Genomic DNA, 15576 nt, shown 5'->3' with positions numbered 1-15576 from the left:
ACAGAAACAGCTGACCTGAACAAGGTGTTGCTCATGGACCCCAGACTAATAGCTGGGAAACAGCATAGGACTGTTCCAGACCCCATGAAGGAGGAAGTCAGTTTGGATGTCTGGACAATCTATGGGGCCACTGGTAGTGGATTAATATTTACCCCTAGTACAAAAATGAACTTTGGGAGCCCTCTCCACATAGAAGGATACTCTCTCAGCCTAGATACACTGGAGAGGGTCTAGGCCCTTCTCCAAATGATATGACAGACTTTGAAGATTCCCTATGGAAGGCCTCACCCTCCCTGGGGAACAGAAAGGGGTTGAAATAGGGGATTAGTGGGGGGCAGGGGAAGAGGGAAGGGAGAGGGAACTGAGATTGACATGTAAAAGAAGCTTGTTTCTAATTTAAATAAAAAAGAAAAAAGAACATAAGCTAATTTTAAAAAATTTCCAGGTTACTTTTGTGTAGCTATTTCTTCTTAACTTGAACATACCCTCCTGAAGGCAGGAAGGAATTTGAGAAAACAAACAAAACATCCAAAACTTATGAAACTCTTAGAACTTTAAAATTCACAAGGTCCCAATATTATACATAGTAATTTTTAGAGACAGGAGAATTTCCAAATTGTTGAACTGCCTGCAAGTTATACAGGAAACTTCATGAATACAGCTTTCATGAGTTTTTACCCATGCTAGGATAGGATTTACATCGATACAGCCCCTTCAACTTGCCCTTGTTTCTGTAAGTAACCCTAATAAACTCATTGGTTCATTAACCTAAACTTGGGTATATTATTTCCTTGATATACTGACGTTGGAGTATCTGTGGTGAATAGAGTGTGTTCATGTCACTCCAGGAAAAGTCACAGAACAATTATATATCCATTTTATTAGAAGTCTTCTTTGGACACAGTGTTTCTACTGTAAAACAGTTCCCAATGCCTTAATCTAGAATCCTTGCCTTAGAAACCAAACATATACTCATACATGCTTCTAAGAATTAATACGTCAAGGTTTTGTTAGCTCATAGTATGAAAAGGCACAAGGATTCTTATCAAGTATTGGCACTCTCACTGATGTTTATATATAGCAGTCCTGAAGCACAATGAACTAACCAGAGAATTACTCCTTCATTTTCCCCCACCATGTCATGTGTTCTGTAACAAAATAAATCATTTTTTAAGTTACACTTCTTGTTTCGTTTGTGGAATCCCTGAGTTGATCTTGTGAACAAACAAATGTTCTCATGTAATTATCTCTAATGGAGGCAATTTCTGTGATCCCAACTCTCATGTGGGTCTCTTGGTCACTACAGTCCAGTGACGTCAATTCACAATTAGTTTCTAAACATTGCAATGACTTTTTCTATATCTCTGTGTTGATGACAGTAACACTCCAAAGTGTTAAGGGTGGGAAATGTATTTGTCACCTATATATTGGCTCCTGCAGAATTGTGCTGTGGTTGTTTGGTGCTTATGAAGAAGATCGCTGTTCTCTGGACCTATAGGATGAGATAAGTCAGGAGACATGTTCTTATGAGATGTAAGTAAATGTATGTATGCACTTACATATGCAATGCAGACCAAGACATGTGAATCTTGGTGACATGTCATAGGTGTAATTCTGGAGGATTCTGAAAGTTACTTATGGCCATCTAATTTATTATTGTGAACAGAGGCAGCAAGTATCTAGAGTTAGGCTAAGTTACTTGTAAATTCTATAATATAATATTTATTTTGAAACTTCTTTTTAATTTTCTTTTCCCCTATTTCATATTCTTGAATATCCAAGTGCTCCCCCAGCTCCTCAGAACCCCCACATACAGCTACATCTGATTGACTAGAAAGCAGCCCTTTGTGACTTCAGACACAACATGTTTCTTCCTTTTTTTATAAAGCTAAACTTTATGTTATCTCTATAGTGCTATATAAGAACTAAACCATCCCAATAGTTAATGACTACAGTAGATTATAGGATAACTACATATTTTCCACTTAACATTAGGTAAGCAACATGTTTTTGTTTCTGTATATATCCAGACAATGTTCCAGTATATGCTCAATAACCATAATCATGATATACCTGACCTGTTTTGAGTTACAAAGTAAAAGGTCAGAATGGTTTAAAAGTTGGTGAAATGTGCATCCATGAAACAGAAATTTTTGTGACTCATGTAAAGTACATATTCTTCTTCACTTTATCTATAAGTTCTAATATCTGAGTAATAAGTATTGTAGAATGATTTATACATTCAAATTTAAAACATCAGGGACATGAAGTTTATTCTGTCCTTCCAAATCTGCAGGCATGGATTCATTTTTAAATATTATAAGAAATGAAAATTAGTTTTACATGAACACATCTAATTGGAAACATATTTTAGTATAAGTTAGGCCAGGCAATGTGAAATTGTCAAATATTAACTTTAAAATTATTAGTTTAGATTGAATTAGAATAAAAATATAAATTAGAATAAGTCTAATCTAATAAGGTAATACTATAATTTAAGAGTACTTACAAATTCTTAGAAATCTTGGAGTCCTCACCTAAATAACCAATTGAGAGGCAAATTTGGAATGTTTTTGGATAATCTCATAACTATTTAATATTTAATGTTAATGAGCCCCAAAAGTTTAAAAGACACACAGTCACTGTCTCATCGATGCCTGATAAAACATTTATGATTCTTACATTACGTTTGCTTTCATCAATATAGAATTAATTTATTACAGTTACTTGTTAATACATTTCATTTAATATATATGCCAGACAAAGTAGGCAATGGATTTTATTAACTTCTCTAATGATCAAGAGATAAATATACTGGCCTATAGCCTTTATGGAAGCAAATAAAAAACAATCTTAAGTATTCTATAACAGAACATAGCACTAGGCCTTGCAAGAGTCAGCACTTTTGTGCTCATGAACTTGGGAAATTAGAAAGGGCTTTACATAGGAAATAAGTTCGAGTTTATATTCCTACTCCTTTTGTTTCAGACAAAAAACCCAAAAAAAACTTGCTTCTAGATTTTCCCAAAGTTATCCAAGACTCCCGGAATCCAGAGACAGTGGCAGAAATCAACTTTCTTGGAGACTCAGAGGAGTTATTGGAGGTTAGTTCTTGCTTTCATGCACTCACACGATTGGATTGTTTGCTTTATTTGAATTCTCTGCACACAAATGCCTCTGTCACATCGTCCAGGAAGCTCATGATTCTTTCACACTTACGCTCCCTTATGGGTTATAAGAAAACACTAACAGGATGCTTCTCTTTGTATTACTTTATTTCTGCCTGTAAGGGCTCTTTGTGACAAGAGCCTAAGAGTTAAGACTTTTGAAAAATAAAACAAAGATTAGAAAAAGAAGGTTCAGAAAGTAATTTAGCACCTTCCCAAAAATCAAATTTATTCTATTATATATTTTTCCTGTATGTGCTCTACTTTAAAACTCCACTTCTTAAACATCTCTGAATATCTTGGTGTGCTTGTTTTGATAGTATAAGTTTTAAGACACAAATTAGTTCCTGGCTGAATTCTGACAAATTGGAGACATGAAATATAAAAGTTTGTTCTCTGAGTTTGTTTCTTGAAGTTGATTAAGATTATTCATGACTTACTGCTCTATGTGTAACTTATCCAGTTCAATTCAACAGTTATGATCTAGGAAGACACTGACATGTTCAGTCACTAGTGGCTAGAAATAGTAAAAAGGCATCTTATGAAACATGATTTAAATGTGAGTGTTGTTCAAATGGAGGCAATCTAATGTCCCTTTCAGATGGCTTTGTACATTTCTTATTTCTACGCACATCTGTAAGTTATAGTACCCTCATATATGTAAAAACAAGATAGAAGGAAATAATTTCAGATAAAATAGGGCATATTAACTGTGTAGGAAAGAAAAAATTCTCACAACATAAATTCCTACAATACATGATCACCCTTTCTAAACATAAGTATTTTTGAGATTCTTCGATTTCTCTCTCTCTCTCTCTCTCTCTCTCTTCTCTCTCTCTCTCTCTCTCTGTCTCTCTCTCTGTGTTGTGTGTGTGTGTGTGTGTGTGTTCTTTCTCTGTGTGTCACAACAAAATTCCTGTCATTATTAACACTAGTGCATGTATATGAAGAAGTTTAGCATCTCCAGGGCTTAAATGAGAGGAATAAATATGTCAGATTGCATTGTAAGAACCTTTGAGAGGATCTGAGTGACCAAAAGAAAAATTCTGTGAAGTTTTTTATCTTTCAATTTTGATAGGACTTTGTATTTTACAGACTTTGTACTTGCCAAGTGAGGGTCCTTCTTACAAATGAGTTAACTTACACAAATCCAGAGATATTCTTTCTGTGGTTATAAGCTTCACAAACACATAACATGTTTATAAAATGGCAAAACAAGAAGTGTACATTTCAGTAACTTTTCACAAAGTGAATATTGTCACATGAGCAACAGAGCTGCCAGGACTCAGTGTCCTGCTCATGCTTCTCTTCTGTTCAAGGACGACTCCAGTCAGGTTCGTCAAAAAGATGTACTCACTTGGTCTGATTTCAGACTCTATACACCTAGGTTCACACAGCATTTTATGACATTACTTATGTAAATTCAAATAACTAAAAAAACTCCATGAATAGAAAAATAAAAAGTATAATCTTTGAAATATGAACTGTAATTGAGAAAGCAAGCCAAACTTAGTTAACTGATTGATTGCTATTCTCTTTCTATTCAGACTGAAGACAAACTATCCCAAGGTCAATGAATGAAACAAATTACTCTCGGGTAACAGAGTTTGTGCTGCTAGGCCTGTCAAGTTCAAAGGAGCTCCAGCCTTTCCTATTTCTAATATTTTTACTGCTGTACTTATCAATCCTGCTGGGCAACTTCCTCATTATCCTCACAGTGACTTCAGACTCCCGACTTCACACCCCCATGTACTTTCTGCTGGCTAACTTATCTTTTATAGATATATGTGTGGCCTCTTTTGCTACACCCAAAATGCTTGTTGACTTTCTGGCTGAACGAAAAACTATATCTTTTGAAGCCTGCTTGGTTCAGATTTTCTGTGTTCATCTCTTTGCTGGTGGTGAGATGGTACTCCTTGTGTCCATGGCCTATGATCGCTATGTTGCAATATGCAAGCCTCTCCACTACACAACAATCATGAGTCGCCGTGTGTGTATTATCCTGGTCATCATCCCCTGGTGTGTGGGTTTCATTCATACAACTAGCCAGTTGGCATTTACTGTTAACTTGCCATTTTGTGGTCCTAACCAGGTGGACAGTTTTTTCTGTGATCTCCCACTAGTGACAAAGCTAGCTTGCATAGACACTTATGTTGTCAGCTTACTAATAGTTGCAGATAGTGGCTTTCTTTCCATGAGTTCATTTCTCCTCTTGGTTGTCTCCTACACTGTGATTCTCATTACAGTTAGGAATCGCTCCTCTGCTAGCATGGCCAAGGCCCGCTCCACCCTAACTGCTCACATCACTGTAGTCATACTCTTCTTTGGACCATGTATCTTCATCTATGTGTGGCCCTTTAGTGGCTATTCTGTTGACAAAGTCCTTGCTGTGTTCTATACCATCTTTACACCCATATTAAACCCAGTTATCTACACTTTGAGAAACAAAGAAGTAAAAGGAGCTATGTCAAAGTTGAGGAGTCGCTATCTGAAACCTGGACAGGTTTCTGCACTGATTAGAAATGTTCTTATTATGGAAACAAAGTAAATTTACAGGACTGGCAGCATTTTTTAAAATTTCTATAGACATTTTCATAATTGAATTGTTGCTCTTTCTAAAGTAGTCATTTAACCTATGGAGATATTTTAAATTATAGGCTTGCTACAATTATAATAAGCAGAACATATTTTGTGAGAAATTTTTCTTTCGATTACTTTTGTTCTTTGCTGATGTTTTTTCTTCTTGTTTTCAAATTAATAGAGTTTTGAAAGAAAAGGTTGGCTTTTCTGTGAATGAAATTATATCATTTATTGAATTATAAATACGTTTTGTCTTGCATGGTTAGAAAATACAGTTTATATTCAAGCTCTCAGGTTAATTTATTGTTTATAAAGAAAGGAATTATTTTATAAACCCAGATTTTCAAACAAAAGAAGAGTGATGGGTACTTGTTGCTTTTTCTAGTTCTATGTTCATTTTGCTCCTGCCCTAGTGCAGCTTTTTTGTGAACACCATGTACTGATTGGTATTAAATACTTACTTATAGTATTTTGCATGTAATGGGTCCTGGCACAGAGTTTACTTTTCAGTACCAGGTCATTCAACACTTGGGTTTTATGTTCAAAGAGATATAATTAAATGGAACTTAATAGCAATAGTTACGGACAAGGACAGATTGCTTGGATAGCCAAAGGATTTATGAAGAACATCAACTCCTGGATCAGAATCTTGCATGTTGTAAGCAAAAGACCTCATGCTGCTTAAAAAATATCTTTAGATGTTACTGAAGCTTTATAAGAACCAATAGTTATTGCCATAGGTTTTCTAATGGCCATGCTACTAGAATTATCCATTATTTAGAATTCACTGTTTCCATCAATTACCTATGTTACAGCATAATGTTTTGATTCTGGAGTGTTAAACTTCAGTGCCCGTAGTTAAATTAAGTGCCTATATTGTCACTTTAAAAATGCTAAGGGAAGAATCTTCAGGGTTCTCATTACATTATATAAAGAAATTGCCAATTATCATGATGATGGTAATCATTTTAAAATAAACATGAATGTAAAACATCACACTATAAAATGTAAATCTACACATTTGTGTTTGCTAAAGAAGATAAAAATAATTATGCTGCTTTTCCACTGAAAATTATGAAGGGGTGGAAAAGGAATTTTATAGAATTGGAGCTCTACTGTTGGAAATGAAAAGTTAAGACTTTGGGGAGCCACCATCAAGGGCCCTACCCTGCCAGGGGAGTGGAGGGTGGATGGGGTAGGGGACAGGTAGGGGGTTGGGGGGAGGGGACGGAGAGGGAGAAGGATTGACATGTGAAGCAAGCTTGTTCCTAATTTGAACTAATTAAAGAATAAATAAATAAATAAAAGACCAAAAAAACCTTGAAGACACAGAAATTGAGTTTTATCATTTCTGAGTGGTTGTTAAACTTTTTCTCAGGTAACAGTCACCATTTTGATCCATTTTGATTTAAGTTTTGTGCAGGGCGAAAGGCTTGAGTCTATCGGTAGTCTTCTACATGTTTGCATCCTGTTATGCCAGCACCATTTGTTGAATATGTTCTCTTTGTTCCAGCGTATATATTTGGATTGTTTGTCAAAAATCAGGTGTTTGTTGGTGTGTGGGTTAATATCAGGGTTTTCAACTCTATTCCATTGGTCTACCTGTCTATTTTTTGTGCCAATCCCAAGCTATTTTCAGGACTATAGCTCTGTAATAGAACTTAAAGTTAGGGATGGTGATGCCTCCAGAAGTTCCTCTGTTGTACAGGGTTGTTTTGGCTATCCTGGGTCTTTTGTTTCTCCATATAAAATTGAGAATTGTTCTTTCAAGGTCAGTGAAGAATTGTGTTGGGATTTTGATGGGGATTGCATTGAATCTGTAGATTGCTTTTGGCAAGATTGCCATTTTTACTCTGCTGATCCTGCCAACCAAGAGCATGGGAAATCTTTCCATTTTCTGGTATCTTCTTTAATTTCTTTCTTTAGAGACTCAAAATTCTTATGGTACAGGTCTTTCACTTTTTTGGTTAGTGCCACTCCAAGGTATTTTATGTTGTTTGTGGCAATAAACCCAGCCACACTGAACCTGCTAGAAGATAAAGTGGGAAATACCCTTAAATTAATTGGTACAGTAGACTGCTTCCTGAACATAACGCCAGTAGCACAGACACTGAGATCAACATTTAAGAAATGGGACCTCCTAAAACTGAGAAGCTTCTGTAAGGCAAAGGACACAGTCAGCAAGGCAAAACAACAGCTCACAGACTGGGAAAAGATATTCACCAACCCCACATCTGACAGGGCTGATCTCCAAAATATACAAAGAACTCAAGAAGCTATTCTCCAAAACACCAAACAATCCAATTAAAAATTGGGGTACAGAACTAAATAGACAATTCTCAATAGAGGAATCTAAAATGGCTGAAAGACACATAAGAAAGTATTCAACATCCTTAGCCATCAGGGAAATGCAAATCAAAACAACTCTGAGATACCATCTTACTCCTGTCAGAATGGCTAAAATAAAAAATACCAATGACAGTTTATGCTGGAGAGGATGTGGAGAAAGGGGAACACTTCTTCACTGCTGGTGGGAGTGCCAACTTGTACAGCCACTTTGGAAATCAGTATGGCAACTCCTCAAGAAAATGGGAATGATTCTACCACAAGATCCTGCAATTCCACTCCTAGGCATATAACCAAAAGAAGCACATTCATATAACAAGAACATCTGTTCAACAATGTTCATAGCAGCATTGTTTGTAATAGCCAGAAACTGGAAGCAGCCTAGATGCCCCTCAACTGAAGAATGGATAGAGAAAATGTGGTAAATTTACACAATGGAGTACTACTCATCAGAAAAAACAATGGAACCTTGAAATTTGCAGGAAAATGGATGGAACTTGAAGAAACCATTCTGAGCCAGGTAACCCAATCACCAAAAGACAAACATTATATGTACTCACTCATATGTGGACCTGCTTTATGATACATAGTAGTGAACAGTCACCATTTTACCCTTGGCTACTAACACCCTGCACTCTCCTCAAGTGAACTTAATTTTTATAGACCATATACAGTGAATTCACAAAGTCTGTCTTTCTGTATCAAGTTTATTTTAGTCAAATTATGTTCTGCAGTTTTCATCATGCTGTCAAAATGGCAGTAATTTCTTGTTTATAAAGATGGAGCTGAGGACTGCACTCATCTTTTCAGACTTGGTAGTATGAGTCCTTGAGTACTGAGTCATTTGGACATCACATTTTCATTTTTTTGGTAGTCTTTTAAAATTGGATTTTTTCTCTATTTTTTATTTGAATTAGAAACAAGATTGTTTTATGTGTCAATCCCAGTTCCCTCTCCCTCCTCTCTTCCCCTGCCTCCCACTAACACCCTACATATCCCATACCATTTCTGATCCCCAGGGAGGGTGAGGCCTTCCATGGGGGGGTGTCTTCAGAGTCTGTCATATCCTTTGGTATAGGGCCTAGGCCCTCCCCACACATGTCTAGGCTGAGAAAGTATCCCTCTATGTGAAATGGGCTCCCAAAGTCTATTCCTATGCTAGGGATAAGTACTGATCCACTACAAGAGGCCCCATAGATTTCTGAGGCCTCCTCACTGACACCCACATTCATGGGGTCTGAATCAGTTCCATGCTGGTTTCCCAGTGATCAGTCTGGGGGCCAAGAGCTCCCTCTTGTTCAGATCAGCTGTTTCTGTGGGTTTCACCAGCGTGGTCTTAACCCCTTTGCTCATCACTGCTCCTTCTCTGCAACTGGATTCCAGTTCAATTCAATGATTAGTTGTTGGTGTCTGCTTCTACTTCCATCGGCTGCTGGATGAAGGCTCTAGGATGGCATATAAGTTAGTCATCAATCTCATTATCAGGGGAGGGCATTTAAGATAGACTCTCCACTGTTGCTTAGATGGTTAGTTGGCGTCATTCTTGTAGATCTCTGGATATTTCCCTAGTGCCTGATTTCTCTTTAAACCTATAATGGCTCCCTCTCTTATGGTATCTCTTATTTTGCTCCCCTCTATTCTTCCCCTCTACACAACCTTCCTGTTCTTTCATGATTGTGTGTGTGTGTGTGTGTGTGTGTGTGTGTATGTGTGTGTGTGTGTGTGTGTGTGTGTGTGTGTGTGTATGTTTGTGTGTGTGTATGTTTGTGTGTGTGTATGTGTTTGAATGCATATATTACATTCTGTTTACTCCCTCCACACTCTCATATTTCTCCTTCTCAGACCTGCCACTTCATCTCTGTCTACAGGTATCTTCCTATATTCATATGTTCTTTTTGTTGTAGTTGTCTTGAGACATGGTTTTGAAGGGACCAGCTTCCCTTTCGGCAGCCATAACAGCCAAACATGTGCTTGCCATAAACTTGCCTTGGTCACTTAGAGGTCAGATGCCTGCCTTGTGACAAGGAACCAATCAGAAGTTAGCTGGTGGCGCTATGCTTTACGACTCTGGGTGTGCTTTACGGACAAGCGCACAGCAATGACGTAGAGAGCATAGCAACCACCCTGGGAGGGCCTATGGGCCATAACAACCAGTTGACCAATCAACACAGGGCAAACCCTCCAAGCCTGGAGGCACGCCAATTCTGAGCCTGTGCGTACCCCTAGACACTCCCCTTACGCTGCCCTATAAAGATCTGTACACAGCGGCTTCGAACTGTTTTGCTAGCCATCCGCCATGGTGGGTGGGTCAAAGACCCGAGCTAACATGGGGTTAGCTCGTTAAACTACAATAAAGCCTCATGCAATTGCATCAAGCTTTCGCCTCCATTCTGTGATTGGGGTGGCCGGGGTCCTGGGCTAAGATTCTGGAAGCCTGAGCTTTCCGAGGGTCTTACAGTTTCTCTGTGTAGCTTTGGAGTCTATCCTGGTACTTGATCTGTAGACCAGGCCGGTCTCAAACTCAGAGATTTGCCTGCTTCTACCTCCTGAGTGCTGGGATTAAAATTATGTATCAGTACTGCATGGCTCTTGTTATGTTTTGTGACTCACTGAGATTAACCAGAGTTGTTATTGTGACTGGATTTGAAGCTGTCCATTGGCACCTGGTGGTTTACCATTGGGAACACAAGTGAAGACAATGACTTTTCTGTCCAATCCATCAGTAGCAAATATTTCAGCAGAGAGGTCTTAAGTTCAACTAGAGAGTTGTTGGTTACCACTAAAGTATGCATGCCACTATTCCACCCTTAAGTTTACAATATCATGCTGGTACTTGATGTGGATCATTGGTCTCAAAACTGGGTTTGGAGTTTTGTCAGATGCTTCCATCCTGTGGAAGCTTGAATGCCATCTTTGGAACCATGAAAATTAGTTATCAGTGTGTAGGCTTTCAGACCAGTGCTGGATCAAAGGTCTATGGACCTTGCACCTAAAATGCATGGTGCCTCCAGCAATAGAGACCTACATTCCTCTGTGGGGTGGGGACAGCAAAAGGCAATAGCAGCAGACTGTGATCACATGGACAACCCAGACCAAGAAATCAAAATATGGTTTCTTGTGTCTGATTTTAGAGTTTTTGTTAAATCCTCTATGGATGTTGGGGTGAGCATTGTTGGCCCTGATTGAAAGATTTTGTTTAATCTATTATATATATATATATATATATATATATATATATATATTTATTTAGTAATAGCAATATGATTCCATTTGCATATTCAGACATCCTTACTGTCATTTTATCTTCCTCCTTTCTAATTAAGAGTTTCTCCTATTTTCCCAACTTGTATTCAATTCAGTTGTATTCTGATAAGCCCCTCTGTATTGCTCCTCTTCCCATGGTCTCTTTTTATTTCTCTGGTTTCTACATCTACTTCAAGTTACATACTCATATCAGAAAACTTAGAGCTAGGGACTGCAATGAGAGGGACCATATAACATATATCTCTCTGGGACTGGGTTACAACACTCAAGAGCTTTCCTAGTTTAATACACTTGCCAGTTTCATAATTTTGTTTTTCTTTACATCTGAAAAGTATTCCATGGTATATATGTACCATGTTTTTTTAAAGTATTTGTTTGTTAAATGACATTTAAATTGTTTTCATTTCCTAGCTATTGTAAATAGCATGGCAGTAATGTGGCTGGACTTGAATTTTTTTTCTCTCTCTTTTTGTTATTATTAATTCAAGTTAGGGAACAGGCTTGTTTCACATGTAATTCCCCTCTCCCTCTCCCTCTCCCTCCCCTTACCCCCATTCCTTCTCCCCCACCTCCAACCTACCCCCACCCCATCCACCCACCACTCCCCAGGCAGGGTAGGGCCCCCAACCGGGGCTCCACCAAGTCCACCAAATCTTCCTGTGCTGGGCCTGGGTCCCTCCCCATGTGTTCAGAGACAGAGTGCATCCCTTCAAGTGGGATGGGCTCTCAAAGTCCCCCTCATACACCAGGGCAAAAAGCCAGTCCACCTCCGGAGGCTCCCAGGAGTGCAGGGGCCTCCCCGATGGCATCCATGATCAGGGGGCTGGATTATGGACTTGGTGAATTTTGTCAAAGGCTATTTCTGCATATATTTCAATGATGATGTGATTTCTTATCTTTTGACCCAATTATGTTATTTATTAAAATTACTGAATTGAATATATTAAGCCATCCCTGAAAATCAGATGTAAAGCCAAGTTAGTTGTGGTGTATAATCTTTCTGATATATGTCTTGTCTACATATATCAGTTCACAATATTTTGCTAGGAATTTTTGAATCTATTTCCCTCATGGATATTGTCCTCTAGTTTTCTTTTTTGTTATTTCTTTACCTGATTTTGGTATTAGAGTAATACTGACTTCATAGGTGGATTCAATATTAATGGAATAGAGCTTTTGAAGTACTACTCCCTTATTGTATTCATAGTTCCTCTGATAGCTGCTGTAATTACTCCTGTTCATTTCTGATTCTGTTGATTAGGACTCACTGTCTCTCTCTTCAAGTGACTTGTTATGTCAAGGACCTGTCAATCTTGTTTCTCTTGTCAAAGATTCTTAGATTGATTATTCCTTGTATTATATTCCTTGTTTATCTTTTATAAATTTCTGCTCAGACTTTTATTTTGTCTTGCTGTCAACTGGACTCAGGTTTAGTTGTTCATATTTTTCCTAACACTTGAGTACAACCATTAAGTCATGTACTAGTGCTTATTCTAATATTTTTATGATAAGTATTTAGCACTCTAAAGCTTTTCGCAAAAGACTGCTGTTAATGTAATACAACAGTTTTTTGTATTTTATTTTAATTTCATTCTGGAAACATTTTAATTTAATTTTTAAATTATTTCTTTGTCCCATTTATTGCTCTGTCATGAACTGGCTAATTTCCATAAACTTGTGTATTTACTAGACATTTGAGAATATTGAAGATAGGGTCAAAGTGTTTGGCTTTTCACACAGAAAGCCATTTGGGATGTAAAAGAACTGTGCCTAAATATTAATCTACAGCCTATAAACATTTTCAGTCCATAATAGGACAAATTTCCTGTAATGAAATCCTGCCACTGTGGATATCCCAAAGGAAGCAAATACCTTAGGCAGCCCTGATTAGTATATCTTTCTGTATGCGGTGAATATGTTTTATTAGCATTGGTTAATAAAGAAGCTGATTTGGCCAATAGTCAGGCAGAATAGTGCCATGTGGGAAATCCAAGTAGAGATACAGGAGAAGGGCAGGGTCTTGGAGATGCTATCCAGTCACCAAAGGAGAAAGATGACCAAGCATCAACAATAAGCCACAACCGTATGGTGATACATAGATTAATTGAAATGGGTTAATATTGCAAGAGGTAGTTAGTAAATGCCTAAGCCATCGGCCAAGTATTTATAATTAACATAAGCCTCTGAGTGGTTATTTGGGAACTGGTCGATGGGAGAGAAACTTCTAGCTACATTTGGTGTATCAATGTGGGACTCTGAAGTTTCCACATGAGACCTGAGAAAGCTTTTAAAACCGGGGGGGGGGGGGAGAGGTCCCACTCTGACACACACAGCTTTTACAGACAAAAAAAAAAAAAAAAAAAAAAAGATTTATGGCAGCATACTACAAGCTGCTTGGTGGTAGCATGACCCTGCTGTTTCCCAGAATGGGGCAGTGATCATGGCTCCAGAGTGGCTGTAAATGTACCTCCTCCATGTTGGGAAGCTGAAGTGGGTGGAGCCAGCAGTCAAAATGGCCACTCTGGTCCTAGCCATGCCTGCTTACCAGTTTCAAACAGTGACCAAAAATGATTACAGATACACAATAAAGACAGATTCAGACAAAAACAAACCTCTAAATGAATCATAGTGCGTTTAAAAATGTATGAAGCCTTAAAAGAAAAAGACAATGGATATAGCCAGTTATAGAAAGAAATAGTTTTAAGATGGGCATTGGGGGCGCACGCCTTTAATCCCAGTTCTCTGGAGGCAGAGGCAGGAGGATCTCTGTGAGTTCAAGACCAGCCTGGTCTACAGAGCGAGTTCCAGGACAGGCTCCAAAGCAATGCAGAGAAACACCGCCTCGGAAAAACCAAAAATAAATAAACAGATAAACAGTTTTAAAAGTAAAACAAAGTCGGGAGATTTCTAAAAGCTCACTAAGGCCAGAGGTCGTTTGGAAGAATCTTCTTTCGACGGTCTCGTCCAATTTGAAGATGGAGCATGCTGAAAGCAAGGAGTGTAGCACAGGAGCGTCCAGCGAAGAGGAATGCCAGATGTTTAGTCAACCAAGGACATCCTTTGTAAAAGTTCCAGCAACAGGGAAGAGACAAAAAAAGACAGTGAAAGAGAACGGCTGTAGACCAAAGGAGAAAGCAGATGCTGAGGTGCCAAAGCCCACTCGAAGGAAGAAATTAGATGCTTATAAACGACTCCTTGCAGGGGCTTTCCCAGATCAAACACACGACTTAAAGAATGTGCCTGACACACCAAAAGAGGCCAGCGTGAAGACATTTCGGGAAAAAAAAATGAAGATAGAGGAGGGGGAAGTGCCTTGTTCTCAGATGACAATTCCTCTGGAAGTGGTCCCTGTACCCCAGGAGCAGGTACCTGCTCTTACTGAGCCTCCTGTCCTCTATGAAGAAGTCACCACCACCGTTGCAACAAGTGCCTCTCAGGCAGTGCTGGCATCTTGGTCCAAAATTGTAGCCCAGGCTAACCATAACATGAAGAAGAAGAATGAGTCTGTGTGTTCCACTGCAACAGCAGAGACCTCTGAAGAATTGTGGTGTGTGGTTCATGGGAGAAGCTTTACTGAAAGCACACATGGTTGGGTTCAGCTGCAGTTGCACGGTGGACAAGTCTGGGTCCCTGACAAGAAGGGGAAAAGTGATTGCCCTCTTCCTGCTTCCAGCCTGCAACTTCCCACCCCAACACCTGGAGGGCAACCTTCTGTGCCCCAGATGTATTCACAGGAACAAGGTCTTAAATACGAGTCTCCAGGACTAAAGGGAGGATCTCGGGTTTGGCTATCTGCTGTCATCACCCACTCTTGTGGAGTGGTCCATGGAACCACAGTCAAGACTGAGACCGACGGAAACCCACATCTGTGCCCGTGAAGGCGCCCCTATCACCCAGAAGCTATGGGACATTGTTAGTTGTTGCTGTAGTACAAGCAGCCTGGGAAAAGAGCCAGTGCAGCCACCAAAATGCACCAGGTCCTCTCTCTCCGCTATGATGACTGGACACTGTAAATGGTTATACCTACTGTTGTGTGAAGATAAGAAAGTGTCCTACTGGTTTTGCTGCAAGGAGGACCTGGGGCAAGAATACAGCGTCCCCAGATCTAGTACTTGTTTGTCCTGTCCCAGGCACAACAGGGTCATAGCCAGTTCTGTGGCCCACTCTAAAGTTCAGCTTGTGTCTGTAGCCTCTGTGTGCTCTCTTTCCTAGGTTGTAG

At 39.0% G+C, this 15576-nt stretch overlaps 1 protein-coding gene and 1 pseudogene across 2 annotated transcripts; both read left to right on the top strand.

The window, feature by feature from the left end:
- The first annotated feature begins 4728 nt into the window (after positions 1-4728).
- Positions 4729-9559, top strand: LOC100753077 (olfactory receptor 4K15). 2 transcript variants are annotated; one of them, XM_027386474.1, is made up of 2 exons: positions 4741-5647; positions 9543-9559. In XM_027386474.1, exons 1-2 carry the CDS (start codon positions 4741-4743, stop codon positions 9557-9559), a joined length of 924 nt encoding a protein of 307 aa, XP_027242275.1. The 2 variants fall into 2 exon arrangements, with proteins under 2 accessions (XP_027242276.1, XP_027242275.1); XM_027386475.1 differs by lacking the exon at positions 9543-9559 and having other exon boundaries at positions 4729-5715.
- Positions 9560-14332: 4773 nt separating this feature from the next.
- LOC100753372 lies at positions 14333-15125 on the top strand (annotated as a pseudogene).
- The last annotated feature ends 451 nt before the right edge of the window (positions 15126-15576 follow it).

The sequence above is a fragment of the Cricetulus griseus genome (assembly GCF_003668045.3).
Source record: "Cricetulus griseus strain 17A/GY chromosome 1 unlocalized genomic scaffold, alternate assembly CriGri-PICRH-1.0 chr1_1, whole genome shotgun sequence".
Lineage (NCBI taxonomy): Eukaryota > Metazoa > Chordata > Mammalia > Rodentia > Cricetidae > Cricetulus > Cricetulus griseus.
The sequence above is the reverse complement of the archived record's forward strand: the minus strand, read 5'-3'. Positions and strand labels throughout refer to the sequence as shown.